This window comes from Rhinocladiella mackenziei (assembly GCF_000835555.1).
Source record: "Rhinocladiella mackenziei CBS 650.93 unplaced genomic scaffold supercont1.2, whole genome shotgun sequence".
NCBI lineage: Eukaryota > Fungi > Ascomycota > Eurotiomycetes > Chaetothyriales > Herpotrichiellaceae > Rhinocladiella > Rhinocladiella mackenziei.
This window is the reverse complement of record NW_013550603.1, coordinates 1,940,956-1,955,519: the sequence shown is the minus strand read 5'-3', so window position 1 is coordinate 1,955,519 and position 14,564 is coordinate 1,940,956. Positions and strand designations below refer to the sequence as shown.

The 14,564-nt window shown below is 51.4% G+C and overlaps 4 protein-coding genes across 4 annotated transcripts; 1 reads left to right on the top strand and 3 right to left on the bottom strand.

The window, feature by feature from the left end:
• Positions 1–134: 134 nt before the first annotated feature.
• Z518_02507 (uncharacterized protein) lies at positions 135–1,924 on the bottom strand (the record flags this gene model as incomplete). The annotated part of the gene is made up of 2 exons (XM_013419535.1): positions 135–1,780; positions 1,882–1,924. The coding sequence occupies 2 exons, from the start codon at positions 1,922–1,924 to the stop codon at positions 135–137; spliced, it is 1,689 nt and encodes a 562-aa protein (XP_013274989.1).
• Positions 1,925–2,275: 351 nt separating this feature from the next.
• Z518_02506 (uncharacterized protein) lies at positions 2,276–3,286 on the bottom strand (the record flags this gene model as incomplete). Its single annotated transcript, XM_013419534.1, has 1 exon — positions 2,276–3,286. One exon carries the CDS (start codon positions 3,284–3,286, stop codon positions 2,276–2,278), a length of 1,011 nt encoding a protein of 336 aa, XP_013274988.1.
• A 96-nt stretch (positions 3,287–3,382) lies between these two features.
• Positions 3,383–4,885, bottom strand: Z518_02505 (uncharacterized protein; the record flags this gene model as incomplete). The annotated part of the gene is made up of 1 exon (XM_013419533.1): positions 3,383–4,885. One exon carries the CDS (start codon positions 4,883–4,885, stop codon positions 3,383–3,385), a length of 1,503 nt encoding a protein of 500 aa, XP_013274987.1.
• A 319-nt stretch (positions 4,886–5,204) lies between these two features.
• Z518_02504 (uncharacterized protein) lies at positions 5,205–7,619 on the top strand (the record flags this gene model as incomplete). The annotated part of the gene is made up of 1 exon (XM_013419532.1): positions 5,205–7,619. One exon carries the CDS (start codon positions 5,205–5,207, stop codon positions 7,617–7,619), a length of 2,415 nt encoding a protein of 804 aa, XP_013274986.1.
• Positions 7,620–14,564: the final 6,945 nt, after the last annotated feature.

Here is a 14,564-nt window from a genome sequence, read left to right as displayed (position 1 = left end):
CCAATATCGGCATCTGGGACAAAGCCTCATGACAGCCAGATGTGATGTGGCTCTCTAATGCAACGAGGTATATACGTGTGCCACGCACGCAGCTGTGACTCCGGCAGCAGTATCCCAAAAAAAAAAAAAGGCCTTTAAGCCGGGACCATTTCAGTTGAGACTAGGGTACCTCCTTCCGTCTGTCGTCTGTCCAATGGCATACCACTCTCTACCAAGCTGACGGGACTTGCCTCGTGGCCATCGAGGCCGTTCATGGCGGGGATCCGTGGCGACGGTGTCTGGCACCGATTTTGACCTTCTCGCAAAGGGACGATGATGTCGTTACTATTGCCATTGATGTTGCCATTATTGTTGCCAGAAGGATCTTTGTCTGTTCCTCCGCTGAACTCGACTTTACCGATCCTCTCCATCGAGCGCCGCATGATCTTGCCGGCAGCATATGCACAGCCACCGTACGCGAAGCGGATCAACGAGTCGCCTGTCAGACTGCCGATGATGAAGACATGCGGCGCGAGTTCAAGGTCCTCGTTTGCCTTTTCGCGCAGCGTCTGTCCTGACACCATGGTGCTGGCGTCCTTGGCATCGCTGGGGAGGATCGCCTTGACCAGTTCCGACGACAGGTAGTTTAGGGACCCTCGTCGTCCGACGACGTACGCGAAGCTGCCGACTCGGTATTGAAAAGGTAGACCATGGCCAGTTCGGAATGTGACAAGTGCGGTTCTGTCATGCGCAGATTCGACGTGGATGATCTCGGCATTCGGCAGGCCTTCGTATGTCGTCTTCCAGTCGCGGCTGAGGTCAAATTCGGACTGCGTCTGCCGCACTTTAGGCCGCCTTTCCTTAGACGATGGAGATGACAGAGCGGCGAGCTTCATGCGTCGATATACCCCGGCGTATTCCGGGTATGCTTGTTGGTGACACGCTCGCAACGGAGACGGGGACGTTGACGGTGCCCATCTGTAGACATGGATGATTCTTTGGCGGGGATGACTCGAAATAATCACGTCCGCGGCACTGAAGCCGGAGCCGATGACGAGGAGCGGCTCCGGGAAATATCCAGACGGGTGGGCGGGGACCGCGGCGAGGCCGAGGAGAGGGGTGAGTACTGGCGGTGGTGGGATGAGGTCGCTGAAGATGCCCGATGCCAATACCAGGTTCCGGCAGAAGATGTTGTGTGAAGCGATATGAAAGCCGTCCTGGTACCGAGAAACCCCAGTTACCTGTTGGCCGTTTTGGAGCGATTCGGCGATTCCTGCCTGGTCAGGGTACGTGGCTAGATATTCGGCCACGGCTTGTCTCGAAGGCCGCAGGTAAATGGGCATAGGTTGTCCATAGCGCCTTTGATAGTGTTCGTCAAACCCGTAACCAGGAAGCGATATCATGCCCGCATAGCTCAAGGTGCCAATGTCCCAACTGGCAGGGGCCGGATTGTCAACCCATTGCCCTCCCGCTCTGATCGTATTTCCCATGACAAGATGTGACACGGCTCGTGAAGGATCATGGTGCCATTTGATGCATGTCTTCTGCGCATCGTCGGTCTCGCCCTGCGGTCTCACCAAGGTGTCCCAGAGGACATTAACGGGGAGTGCTTGTGTCGAGTAGGAGAACCTCGAGGCCGCGAAATGCTCGGTTAATCCGTCAATGTCAAGATTCAGCAAATCCTTGTTCGACCGGAGGAGTTTTTCATGTAAGATGGGATCGGGATGAGGACGGGACTCGTCGTAATAAGGCAGATTGCCATGAAGAATATAGGACAAGATCAGAGCCGAGGGGCCGTTCCCTAGTGAAAAGGATCAGTAGGGACAATGTATATGTGTGGTCCATGTTTCAACTGCGCAGAGAAGGAAAAGGAGGGGGGGGGAAGTCCGTGAGGTCGCTCACCAACAATGACCGTGTCGAATTCTCGCGGCACGCCATGAGCCATTGGAATCCTCTCGAGGACTCTGGCATTCTTTCAGAGTAGAGAAACTGCACAAGGGAGAATATATGATGGATCTCGACGATGCCGACTTTGAATACCCGCGGTTTAACTCAATCGGGGCGCTTCGCCGGGCGGGTGAAATGTGGTGCCCCACCACGGCCACTTGTCGCTGCTGGCGTGTTGTGGACGAGAGGACTGATACGAAAACGAGCAGAGTACTGTCGGTGCTGTTCTTGGTCATCGTGGTGAGGGAGACAGATAAAAAGTAATCATGACTTGAGTCATTTTGCAGCGGAACGGGCAACGGCCAAATAGGGATTGTTATGATTTCTACTTCGGGCCATTTCGCATTCCTCATGTTTTCCAAATTGGCGGTCTCCTCTCAAAGAAGGCCTTGATGCCTTCCCTCGCATCTTCAGCTCTCGCATGAAGCGCCATGATCCTTCCGGCCCATGCGACTGCATCTTCATATCCGTCACCGCCAGACTCACCGCCACGGAACGAGAGTTGTGTCCAATACGCCCATTTCCCAAGGGCCTGAGGCTGTCCTGCTGTCTCCGATAGTTGATCCACCATCGCTGTCAACCTTTTCTCAAATGCTTCTTGATCAGCCACCACGTCGACCGCTCCTCCAGGAAGTCGGTCGGCGCGAATCGGTTCGGCCAAAGCGAGCATTCTGTAAGTCAATGCATGTCCCAGTTTGCGAGATACCGCCGTAGAGGGCGACGTGCATGGCAATCCCATGGATGCGCCGGGAAGCCGAAATTGAGTCGTGGCACAAGCGATGGGGAGATCGGTGGTCAGGGCGAGTTGTGCTCCCGCCGCGGTTGCCAGACCTTGAATGGCTCCTATGACGGGGGCCGGAGACCGCCTGATCAAGGACATGACTTCAGCACACAGAGCAAACGTCTCTTTGACCTCGTCATGACTGAGTGTTCGCAGCTCACCCAGATCGTGGCCCGAGGAAAACACGGGGCCTTCACTTCGCAGCACAATCACGTTCGGGAGGCCTTTCCGATGCTCTTGCCATTTCGCCGAGTCAAGCAGCCAGCCATATTGCTTTCCCGCGTCAGAATTGATGTCCTTTGAAGCTTTCTCGAGATCGGCAAGAAGGTCTGGCTTGAACGGAGGCAATATTCTCAATCCACCATCCACTGGTGATTTATTGTACGCGTGCAGCTGGTCGCGCAAGTCTCTCAACACGGCCAAAGACAAGGCATTTCGACGTCTGCCGTTTTTGAGGGCCAGATAACCGGCCCGAGCTGGCAGTGCTGGCCACATCATGTCCGGTGATCTTTCATTGTTCTCCGACAAGAAACCCTGTACTTGCTTCAATCGATTCGCCGCCGAATTGGGTGCAGACATGGTAGCCGATATGATTTTGGGAAGCTGAGTTTGGTGTGGGGCCCCAAGCGGGACATGTGCACATCCGAGGTCCATGCCTAAAAGGATGAGCAAATCTCATCTCATCATCAAGCTGCCATTTCGACGATCCATAAGATCTGTGCCTCTTCGACGAAACATGCCATTCTCCACTGGCTTGTTCTTGTCATTGATAAAGGGTTTGCGAGGCCAGCTTCGTGCCATGTCAATACTCGCCCTCGGCGCCCAAATTTCCAGAAAGAGGAATATGAGGTAGTCGATGATGACACACAGGCAAAAGAGCTTGCCGGCCCAGATGCCGCAGCCATAGTATCGTTTCAATCTGTCTATTAAAGCATACCCTCGTCGGCGAGAAGCGTTCCAACTCGGATTGGCATGTTGGCCATAAAATTCTTGCTCGCTGATGGCGCCGGTGATTCCGTCGTAGACTCTTTCCGTCCGTTGCGCAACGTCGGTCCAGGAATACATCATTTTGACCTGGTCGTGGAATCGTTCCGTCTTGACCTTTCCGGAGCGGAGTGCCGCTATCGCCCGGCCCGTGGCGAGAACCAAGTCATCCTCTTCCGGTTTTGCAAATGTTGTCATGTGCGCGGGCAGAACCTCTGGAATGCCCCCCACTCTGGTACAGACCACATACAGACCACAGCTGGCCGCCTCCACAATGACAGTTCCAAAGGCTTCAGTCAGGCTAGGGTGGAGGTAGATGTGGCCCCTGACCATCACATCGCGAACTTCTTCGTGCCGGACAGGCCCCAGGAGCTCCACCTTGTCCTGAAGCATTCGTCTTTCGAGCATCTGCTCCAGATCAATGGCCTTGGGGCCGGAACCAGCAATGATGAAGCGCACATTTGGATGGGCGGCCAGAATCCGCGGAATCGCGGCAATCAAAAGATCGGTCCCTTTGTTGTAGAAAAGACGAGAAATCACCACAATAACAATGGTATCACCCGGGCCGAGGCGTTGAGGGATTGGTCTGGGTCTCATATACCCCGTGTCTTGCGACTTGGGCACGTATGATCGGGGCTGAAAATTCTCGGCAACCACCGCGTTTGGTATGACGGACACCATCAAGGGGTCGAGTGACGCCCGGAGGACGGTATTCTCCTTGCAGGTATGGCTCACACAGATGACATGGTCGACGTCACTCAGGGCAAACTTGAGCAATTTGTTGGTCAATATGGAGACCGCGTCCGCAAATCCAAACAGAGAATGGTCCGTGAAGACAGTGCGCAGACCCATGGTGCGAGCATGGAGGATGGCCTCATGACAGAAACTGCTGAGACTGGCATGGCCGTGGACAATCTGGATTTGCTCCCGGAGGACAATATTTCGGAAGACGGGGAAAAAGGAGAAGACGGTGGGCATCGTCGTTTCTCGATAGATGACGAAGAAGGGAACATGGTAGACTTTCAAGCCATTTGTCAAGTAGTGTACTCCAGTCCGGCCTTTGTACGCGTGAGTAATGACCACAACCTTATGGCCCCGGTCGATTAGTTTCGTTGATAGCTGGTAAATATGGCTTTCGACCCCGCCGGGCTGGGGGAAGAAAAAGTCGCAGGCCATGGCGATATTGTACGGCATGTTGAACGTTGGGGGGCTGAGGAATCCGGCTTGCCTCTGGACGCGGTCAATAACCACATCGCGAATGAGCGTGATCGAAAAGTTGGGTGACGGCCGGGTAAAGGAGAGAGAATCAGGGCAAGCCTCGTTTAGAAAGAGGCGGCCAGGTTGAGCCGCCGGCGGTGAAGAAATTCTGCCGGTCGAATTCTAACCTCATAGCAACTCGTTTTTATTTTTTTTGCTTCCTTTCGTGCTCTCCCACGAGCAGAAAACAAATGCCGTACCAAGTCTGTGCCTAAACACTCCCTCCGTTGCTGTTTAATGGCTTCCGAATTCCTCCATGTCTCACTTCTATGCTCGTTATGTGCCTCCCTCCAAGAGTGTACTGGCGGCGAACGCGTCTTCAATCCCCGAAAAGTGCAGACGAGATGAAAGTACGGCAAGTCATGAGAAGGGAAGAAAGAGATTGAAGCTGTCAGACAAGCCCGATCAGGGTGCCAGTACCATCCCAAAGCTGCCTTCTGGGGGTCCAGACACCCCTGCGAAAGCGAACGTCAATGATGTCGGGAAGGGCGTCCTCGACGGATACCGAGTCACAGAAGCTGCAAGGAACGCAAATTCTTCGGTCGATATAAAATCTTCTAAGGCTCTTGAGCATCAAGATGGGGCCGCCCAGAAGAATACTGGTGAATCAAAGAGCCGGAAACGCAACAAGTCGGAACCTGTTCCAAATGACATCGACGGGGAAACTAGCGATGGCACATATGATAAGAGACGCGCGAGTGTTCTGTCGAGATTCGAGAAAGCTCGGGTCAGAGAGCAGGATCCCATTCAAGAATCTGACGCCACGGCTGATCAACCGCCGCCTCCTGAGCTGCATGGTCTGGAACCTATCCCGCAACCTGAGCCGGCGGAAACATTTCAAGAGAAGCCCACATATTCTGTCCTTCCGTACTGGCAGGAAACTCCCTTAAATGTTCAGCCAGGATCTACGTCAACCTTTGAATCGATCGGAGTCTCGGGGACCTTGCTGGCTAACTTGAAGAAAATCGGCCTGGAACGCGCATTTCCTGTACAAGCGACTGTTCTACCCTTACTCTTCGACGGGCCTGCCAAACATGACGGCGATCTCTGTGTGTCTGCCGCGACTGGTTCGGGTAAAACTTTGACGTACATCTTGCCCATGATCGCTGATTTGATGAAGCTTGCGGGCACGAAGTTGAGGGCTGTTATTGTCGTTCCGACTCGAGAGCTTGTCAAACAAGTGCGTGAATTATGCGAGATTTGTGCCTCTGGAACCCATCTGAAGATTGCTACGGCCGTCGGCAGCAAGTCTCTCAAAGATGAGCAAGAGATGCTCGTTGAAGAGGGCAAGGTTTATGACCTGGAACGGTATCAAAAACAGCAGCGAGCCCAGGTCGACTGGTCCCGGTTTTCTTTGAGAAGCCTGGTGCAAAGGGCGAAGTCAGAAGATCCTCTAAAGTCAGTGGGCTACGTTACTCGGTACAGGTCTAAAGCAGACATTCTCATCACCACCCCAGGCCGCCTAGTGGACCATCTCCAATCCACATCTGGCTTCACTTTGGACGATGTGAGATGGCTGGCTGTGGACGAGGCTGACCGATTGCTCAACGAGAGCTATCAGGAGTGGATTGAAGTTGTCATACCGGCCCTGGAGTCGCGAGCTGCGACCATGGAGATGGATGAACTTCTCAGATTCATGAAAATGACTCCCCCTCGACGAAAACTTATAAAAATTTTGTTATCCGCAACCATGACTCGCGACGTGTCCAAGCTCAACGAGATGGGACTCTATAATCCGAAATTGGTCTTGTTAGGTAGTAGTGATGTGAACGAGAGCACGACCGAGCTCGGCGTCAAAGCATCGCCCGGGACGATGGTGGAGCATCGCCAACAGGAGGGCAGAGATGCCTTCCATTTACCTCCGTCATTGGAGGAAACGGCGATTCCGATCCCGGATGGTTCTGAAAAGCCACTGTATTTGGTGGAATTACTTCGACAGTATATCGGATTGGCTACTGGGTCACAATCGGGAGAGACTCTTGGTTCATCGTCGATTTGTGACTCCGGCTCCGACTCGGAGCTGTCAACATCACCGGAAGATGATGATAGCTCCAGTTCAGACGGCTCGTCGAGATCCGGTAAAATCCCGAAAGTTCAAGCTGGCTTCCTCGACCAGTCCGTGCGAAGCCGGCAAGCTAACGGGGCACGCCGCGCACTGGTTTTTGTGCGCTCAACCGCCGCGGCGACCCGACTCTCGAGATTGTTGGTTCTTTTGTCTCCGGCATTCGCATCCCAAATATCGACACTAACGCGCAGCACCGTGTCATCAGCCTCGTCTCGTCGTGCGCTCTCGGCCTTCCGCAACTCGAAGATATCCATCTTGATTGCTACGGACCGGGCGTCACGTGGCTTGGATGTGCCTGGACTTGAGCATGTCATCTCGTATGACGTTCCGAACAGCGCCTTGACATATGTTCATCGTGTTGGTCGGACCGCGCGAGCCGGCAGAGCGGGTCATGCATGGACAATCATCGAGCATAGAGAAGCCGCATGGTTCTGGCGTGAAATTGGTGGGAAAGGCAAGAATGCACCTGGCACTGGGGGCAATGACTTCTCAGTCCAACGGCAAGCGAAAATAAAGCGGCTTAATCTAAGCATTGAGCGAGATGCCCTCAAGACGAAATACGGAAAGGCCCTGCAACAACTCGGAGAGGAAGCCCGAGGCAAGTAAGCAGACGTCGAATGGCGACTGCGCCATACTCTGTGCGGAGGAATAGTCCCAGAGAGCACCTACATTGTGCCATTGGATTGATCTGCCTGAGGTACATTTGCCTTTATCCGGACTAGATGAATACTCAGGGTTACAAGTTGTTAAGAACGACAATTACGAGTGGAATTAAGATCTGCGTCTCCAGGCAAGATGTTTGTTCGTAAACGCCAAAGTGCCCTTTCCTGAATTTCCGTTTGAGCTGGCTCGGTGGACTGGAGGGAACAGGGCTTGGGTTGGCCGGTTCCTCTACTCCCCGGGTGATTTCCCTCAGTTATGCATGCTCAGATGTCGATTCTGACTCCGGCAAACTACTATTTACTCGTCAGAGCATGGAAGTGTCAAACAATTTATGATGCTGCCATAGCGGATCAGACCACAGAGTAACGGCTGGGGGAATATAAAAGCTGGACATTGGCCTTCCTTGGTGCTCCTCCCCCCGGGCCCAAGCGACAGAACCCGTCCTATACAATAATCACGTATGGGGTTCACTAATCAGGGCGTCGCTGCAGAAGCCTGAGTCGTCATTGAAGCTTCCACATTCAACAAAGGCGTGATGACTCCCGCATCTAAAAATATATGCCTATTCATCAATGATGATTGGTACCCTGTGTCCGACCTAAACGAATTTAGCCATGAATGCTATTTTCTGCGCAGGAGGGGAAAAAAGAAAGCCGGACGGCACGTCGCAACCAGTTTATGAGCTATTTATCCAATGCTGCGAATTTCACTCTTCAAGTCCGTCCCAGGCAAGATCAACAATTCCTACTTTACCTCTAGTACAGGTGTTGGCGAGAACCATTCCATCCTAGGCACCAGGCTGAAGTCGTTGCAGTATTTCAATATCTTCTTGGGACAATGCTTTCTGCTTTTCTGACCGCCTCTTAGGCAATGGGCCGTAATAACATAAAATATCCAGTTTTCAAATAATGTACAAGTCCGAGACCATTCTCCTTCCCCCGAAGACTTTGGTAGCCGCCGCCTAGAGAGGGCCCGATGAAGCAGGAGGTGGACGCCCACTTTTCACATCCAACAATAAAAGACGGTGAAGGGCGATCGAGGGACACAGCATACCATCAATGAAGCTCATCAATACATGTGGCTTGTTCAATGTCAAAGCCTCGAAGCATACTGACTAGACTGCCCTCAGCACTCGAAGGATGGAGTCTCCCTTGTCCCAGTCATTTCAGGAATCTCGTCAGCATCGAACTCAACAGCGAGGCATCAGTAACGACAAAAAGGAGTTATTCATTCGAGGAAGCCAATAGACCTCCACACTCTCGGCATCGAGTCCGGTGCGGACAAGAAGACACTGCCTTGGATCTGACGAGATGATTGAAAAACCTTGCAAGCGACACGCTTTGGACTGGAGCAGACGCCAGCCTATCTTTTACTCCTCGCTCTTGTCTAGCTGTATTTCCGAATAAGCTGATATGTATTAAGTCAAACTTCATGGATTGCCTGCCGAAGCGATGTCCTTGGTATCCTGAACCTTCCGCTCGAGGTGCTGTTGACATGCATGGACAGAATGCTCCAGACACGCATCTAGCTGTCGACTTAGTCACCCTGCTTGCCATGGCCGGCACTCCCTGAAACCATTTGCATAAGGTGCTGGTAAATTTGTTCGTCATTGAAATCACCGGTCAAAACTGGGTTGATTATCAAGATATTCGTCACCACCATCCAAACCACATCTGGAAATCGTCTCTAACCATAAAATGAGCGATCGTCGCCTGGACGCAAGCCAACAGCAATGAGATTTCGGGGAGAGACTTATCCCAAGGCGATCCTAAGTTTACGGAGCACCAAGCGAGGGATATTCAAGGAATTGGTGTACCTCATATAGGCCTTTTTGTGACAGATTTGTGCGCCAAACGGTGTCATACATACGCCCGGCCTCAGAAGATAACTGCATCCACCATTTGGCAATTGAGCCTGAAAGAGAGGTTGTTTAAGGTAATCAACATATTCCGCTGGCTAGAATTTGGGGCCTTTGTCATCGTCGTTCGGAGCCTTGATCCCTGCGTTCAGTATCAAAGACTCAGCTTGACCCAAGTTCCAACTTCTATGCCCGTCCGGCGCACAGTTTGAAATACATCTTGCTCTGTAATTGGAGGAGCCTCGATTCTGGAGGACCTGCTCACAGTTTCCATATCTACGTCCTGAACCTGCCAGCCCAATAACGAGGAGGAAACATTAAAGGCTCTAGGAAGGGAAGTGTTTCGGTCACAAGGATCAGCAGTGGGTCGGATTTTATAACTTCTCCACCTTCGTTTCATCACTGGAGACATGTGCACTTCGACATAGTCTTTTGATTGCGGACATCTATATGCTTGTAAACGAAGCAGAGAGCTAGCCGTGCGTCGTCGTCGGCAGCCGCAACCATCCTACGGGAGGACGATTATTACTCCCCCGATGACAAAAAGTTGGCAACTGCTCTAGCAAAACCTGTGCTATCTCTGCAATCAAGACTCAGCCTTGCCATCTATTTTCCCTTCCAACAGTTGATCAATGTCATTTTCTAGCTACGGCCGCGCCCAAGACTACACACATCTCGCGAGCAATTGATCACACTTGATGTCAGCACACCAATTCGCATCGAAACAAGATACGCAGGAAAACTGGAACCAATCACATCAGCTTCAAGTAGTCTATTTCCTGGCTGCTCCTGGAAGCTTTCATACGCCAGAAGAGCTTGAAAACGATTCAAGAAATTTCTCGATGCCCTTGGCCAAGCCCAATTCCCAACCGGTGCACAGAATGAGTGTATACGCCAGGTAGCTTTGATCTCGGAGAACCAATTGGTCTTTTATTCTCCAAGAGCTACTATGCAGAACGACATGAGCGGCGGCGCCGGTGTGGATCAATTTGTGGAATGAGTCTGCTTGATCTCGACTGCTCCGGAATGGCAGTCAACCACAACACGACATTCCCACCAAATGCATCCACGGTGTGTACGGAAATACGATATTAGGAACCAAGGGTCGCATCCAGCTACACTCAATCACCAGGGTATGCTTGCTAGTATCTCCTAATGCTTGATATTGCACGCTACTTTCAACCACCACTGCATCTACACTGCCTCCTTTTTCTCACCCGAATGGTGCGTCCTGCTCGCTCTTTTTCAAGCCTGAGCTGTGGATCCAGGTTGAAAAAGAGGAAGAGGTGGCTGTGGCGGGTAAATAATCAAAGAGGCAACGGATAGACGCAATAGTCGTCATGATGTCGATTTGGGTGCTTAGCAGAAGGTCACAGGGACGCCCAAGTAATCTTTCTCAGGACTACGAGTTCTAATTTCAGGAATGCAGGCTTCGATTCGACGCCATTCATTAGCCATAAGGGTGGAAGGAAGTGGAGACTGAATGTGAGAGGGATTCCTGGATTCAACCTTGAGCCTCGACATTTCCTCAACGAGATTATACGAGGAAAGTTCCGAGTGTTCCTTGAAGCAGACTGTTCAGATGGTCAACTAAAGATAATAGCCAACAGCCCATCAATACTTGCCAGCGTTAAGCAGCGGTCGGAGGTTTCAGCTTGATGAGCACCCTTCTTTGGCTAGCTTCTCTCCGTCCCTTTCCATTTCACCTTCTCCAGCCTCTACCGGCCAACTTCGTTTCTAGTGAGCATCATGAATAATCCAACGAGCACAGTAGCCGGAGCAAATACGGGGCCCACCAAGCACGAAAGAGAGCCGGTATCCTGTCAAGCGACGCTCTTGATCTTCTAATCAATGGACTTGTTCAATCAGCAGATCCATCACCGATGATTCATGTCACACATGTGATAGCAACACTTCGTCAATTCTCCACACTACTTTATATCTCTGTCCCTTGAATCTCTTGTCAATCTAGAAGACTTCGCCTCGCATGACTTGCTCCCTGGGGCCATCTTTCGCCATGTGGCTGACCTAGCTCCGTGTGTACGCGCCCGGGGCGTGCGCTCTTTGCACACTAACGGAGCTAGCAAACAGCTATCCCCACATTGAATGCTTGGTTTATCCCCAGATCACTGCTGTGGATACACGACGATGCATGGTGAAATGCTACCCTGTCTCAAACCCGCCACAGATTTCCTCAAGAGGGAGCCCAACCCGCGCTTTCCATTGGCTCTAGGAGGTCAACATCGACATCGAAGGAGGGTGCTAACTGGAGACATTGCAATCAAGGGGCTCGTTATGTTATCAGCATGGTTCCTTAGAGAATGCGGGAAGCATTCAACTGCAATTGATCCAGTCTCCTTAAGGGAGATCGGGAGAGTGACTGCCATTCCATTGACGACCTGAGAGTAAAGGGCAATCGGTGGTCTCGAACCCTTTAGACAGACGCTTTTCAAGAAAGAGATCAGACTTTCGATCCTCGTATCAATGGGGAGTAAGCTTCATCAGCTCCCTTCTCTCTACAAAGGTCGAGCAACAATTGGTATCTTCTCATAGGATTCTCCGGTCCCTTGGAGATAGGGATCGATCTCGACACTGCTTTTCCACTGTTCGATGGCATTATCCAGTCATTAGCGGGTCAACGAGGAGATGCCGGCTCGTTTTGCAACAAACACTGGGGTTCTGATGTCCAACGAACAAGACTTTGTCTGAACAGCCTATTCTCCAGATCCCACCCAATCTTGCTCCGTGTCGACTTCCACGAAGCTTCTTTTGAGTTTCGGCCTTGCTAAGCCCTAAGATGTTATCGGAAAGAACTGGGAAATGAAGCACTTCCCACCCTGAGAGGAAACACCATCAGGCCGAATGCCCACTATGGAGTCACATGGCTGATATTCCCAGAAACAAAGGGATATTATATCTCGCAGGCTGGACGCCGAACACGAGTATGGGGCAAATGCCTATTGCCATTTCCACTTTGCTTACGTGCTGGAATGAAACGCTTCGGTTCCCATGTGAGGATTTTGTGCCATAGACCGCCATCATCATCATCAACCCTCTTCCCAGCCGCAATACCACAACGTCAACCCTCACGGGCGCAGTCTGAAACTCTGCTTGAGCGGAGGCTGAGTAATCGTTGCTCCGAAACCCACATAGCCTGAATGTGACCCGAATCCAATAACATTTAACCGCCACCCATCGGTTGATGAGTAATATTCGTTCCTCTTCCACCACAATTCACCAACCATGGACCGCTAAAAGTTTCACCACCTGACTACTTACCGATTTCTGCAACAATGTATTGTCAGGCATTGCTCTCTCCCGCTTCTGCGGCGCAACACTCGACAGCATCAACCAACCATACCTCAGCTGAGTGCCAAAGCGAGAGATCTCGGGGAAACCGTCATAGGTATTACCTTTCCGCGCTGTGTTCACTAATGGTGTACTACTTATTGCGAGTGTCGTTCCGTGGAGCCTCATCCATGTCACTGAGCAGATATATGACCTGCTTCTCCTATCCCGGGTATCTACTTGACACTTCCTTTGTGGAGAAGCTTTATTGCATTGTTGCCCACCTCAGTCAGCGTTTCATTCCAATCCTACCATCATTTTCCCGGTATTTCAGAGTCAGGCCCCAGGAGCCCAAAAATTGACCCAAAAAGGCAAAATTGATCTCATTCGTGCCACTCCACAGGGTACCTACTGGGTGATATACAGTCACAGTGCGTGAGCAAATGGTCTATTCCTTCCTTAAGTGGCCTTCGGCCAAAAGTTCTAGTCAGATCTTCGATGTCGAGGGCAAGTCGAAAGGGCAATGGCCAGCAGGAAACCACCATTCTCAACGACAGCCGCCATGGGATCATGAATGAAATGGTGGAGTGAAACAAAATAAAAGCTGCCAAGGTATTCGGGCTCAGACAGGCGACGAGGTGCCGAACACAGTTCAAGACCCCCTGTCTCATGCCATACCGGAAGTAGAAAGCTGAAGCCCTGCTCTCATAGGCGTAACCATGCCGCTGCATAAGAAGAAGACAGTGAAAAGCGCTGGCAACGACAATGAGACTGTATGCAAAAGGTAATTAGTTGAGGAGGAACAAAAACTCAAATGATGAGGTCATGCGAAGCTGACATGACAAGTATATGTATTGACATCATGAATTTGATTGTATTTATCGTTGAATGTATGTAGAATAGATGGTCGACGAATAAATTGTGATATAACTAGTTGTGGTATGCTAGGACGCGACAGGATGGGATAGGATTGGATGAGAAATGATGGCCGATGGTGGACGAAATGGCTGGTTGACGGTTGGCAGTTGGCAGTTGGCAGGCCGGGATAGAAGACATAGAAGCAGCCAGGGCATTTGAATGGCACCGGCGCTGGCAGTAACTGGACAAGCCATTGCCACGCCCACCCACGCCTGGAAAAACCTGCATGCCGAAAGGGAGTCGCTGACCAATCCCACCAAGATCGTATCATCAAGAAAACAAACGATCCGTATCCGATCTTGACAAGTAAAATCCAAAATCCTGATCCTGCATCAACCACTCGATGCGAGTATAAATTGGCACCATCAAGAGATAGGTGTTTGTTTTCGAGTCTTTTCCAGCCATACACATCACGCAGACCGCATATCAAGAGTCATCCACTGGCTGATTGCCTGCGGTTCAAGATTTTGTCCCCTTTCCTCTTCCATTTCATCGGCTTTTCGCCTGGCGTCGGATGCGGCCTCTTGATGGTTTGTGCTGTTCTCTGTTTGTCTTTAGGGTGTATTTCCGGTCCTTCTCTTGCTTGCCCGCCGTCCACAAGCCAATCCGGAGGCTTTTGACCGAAGGGATCTGGAATTGAAATTTGTCTCCTGCCAGTCTTTGATCCTCGTCGTTCGTCTCTATTCAATCTGTTCCTCCTTCTTTTTGCTGATTGGTCTGTTGACTGGACAAATTTAACCAGATCAACGCCGTCTTTCCCGTCTTTGTGGCAATGTCACGCTTAGAACAACCGAAACCAATGCCGGGAACCAATCCATAACAAG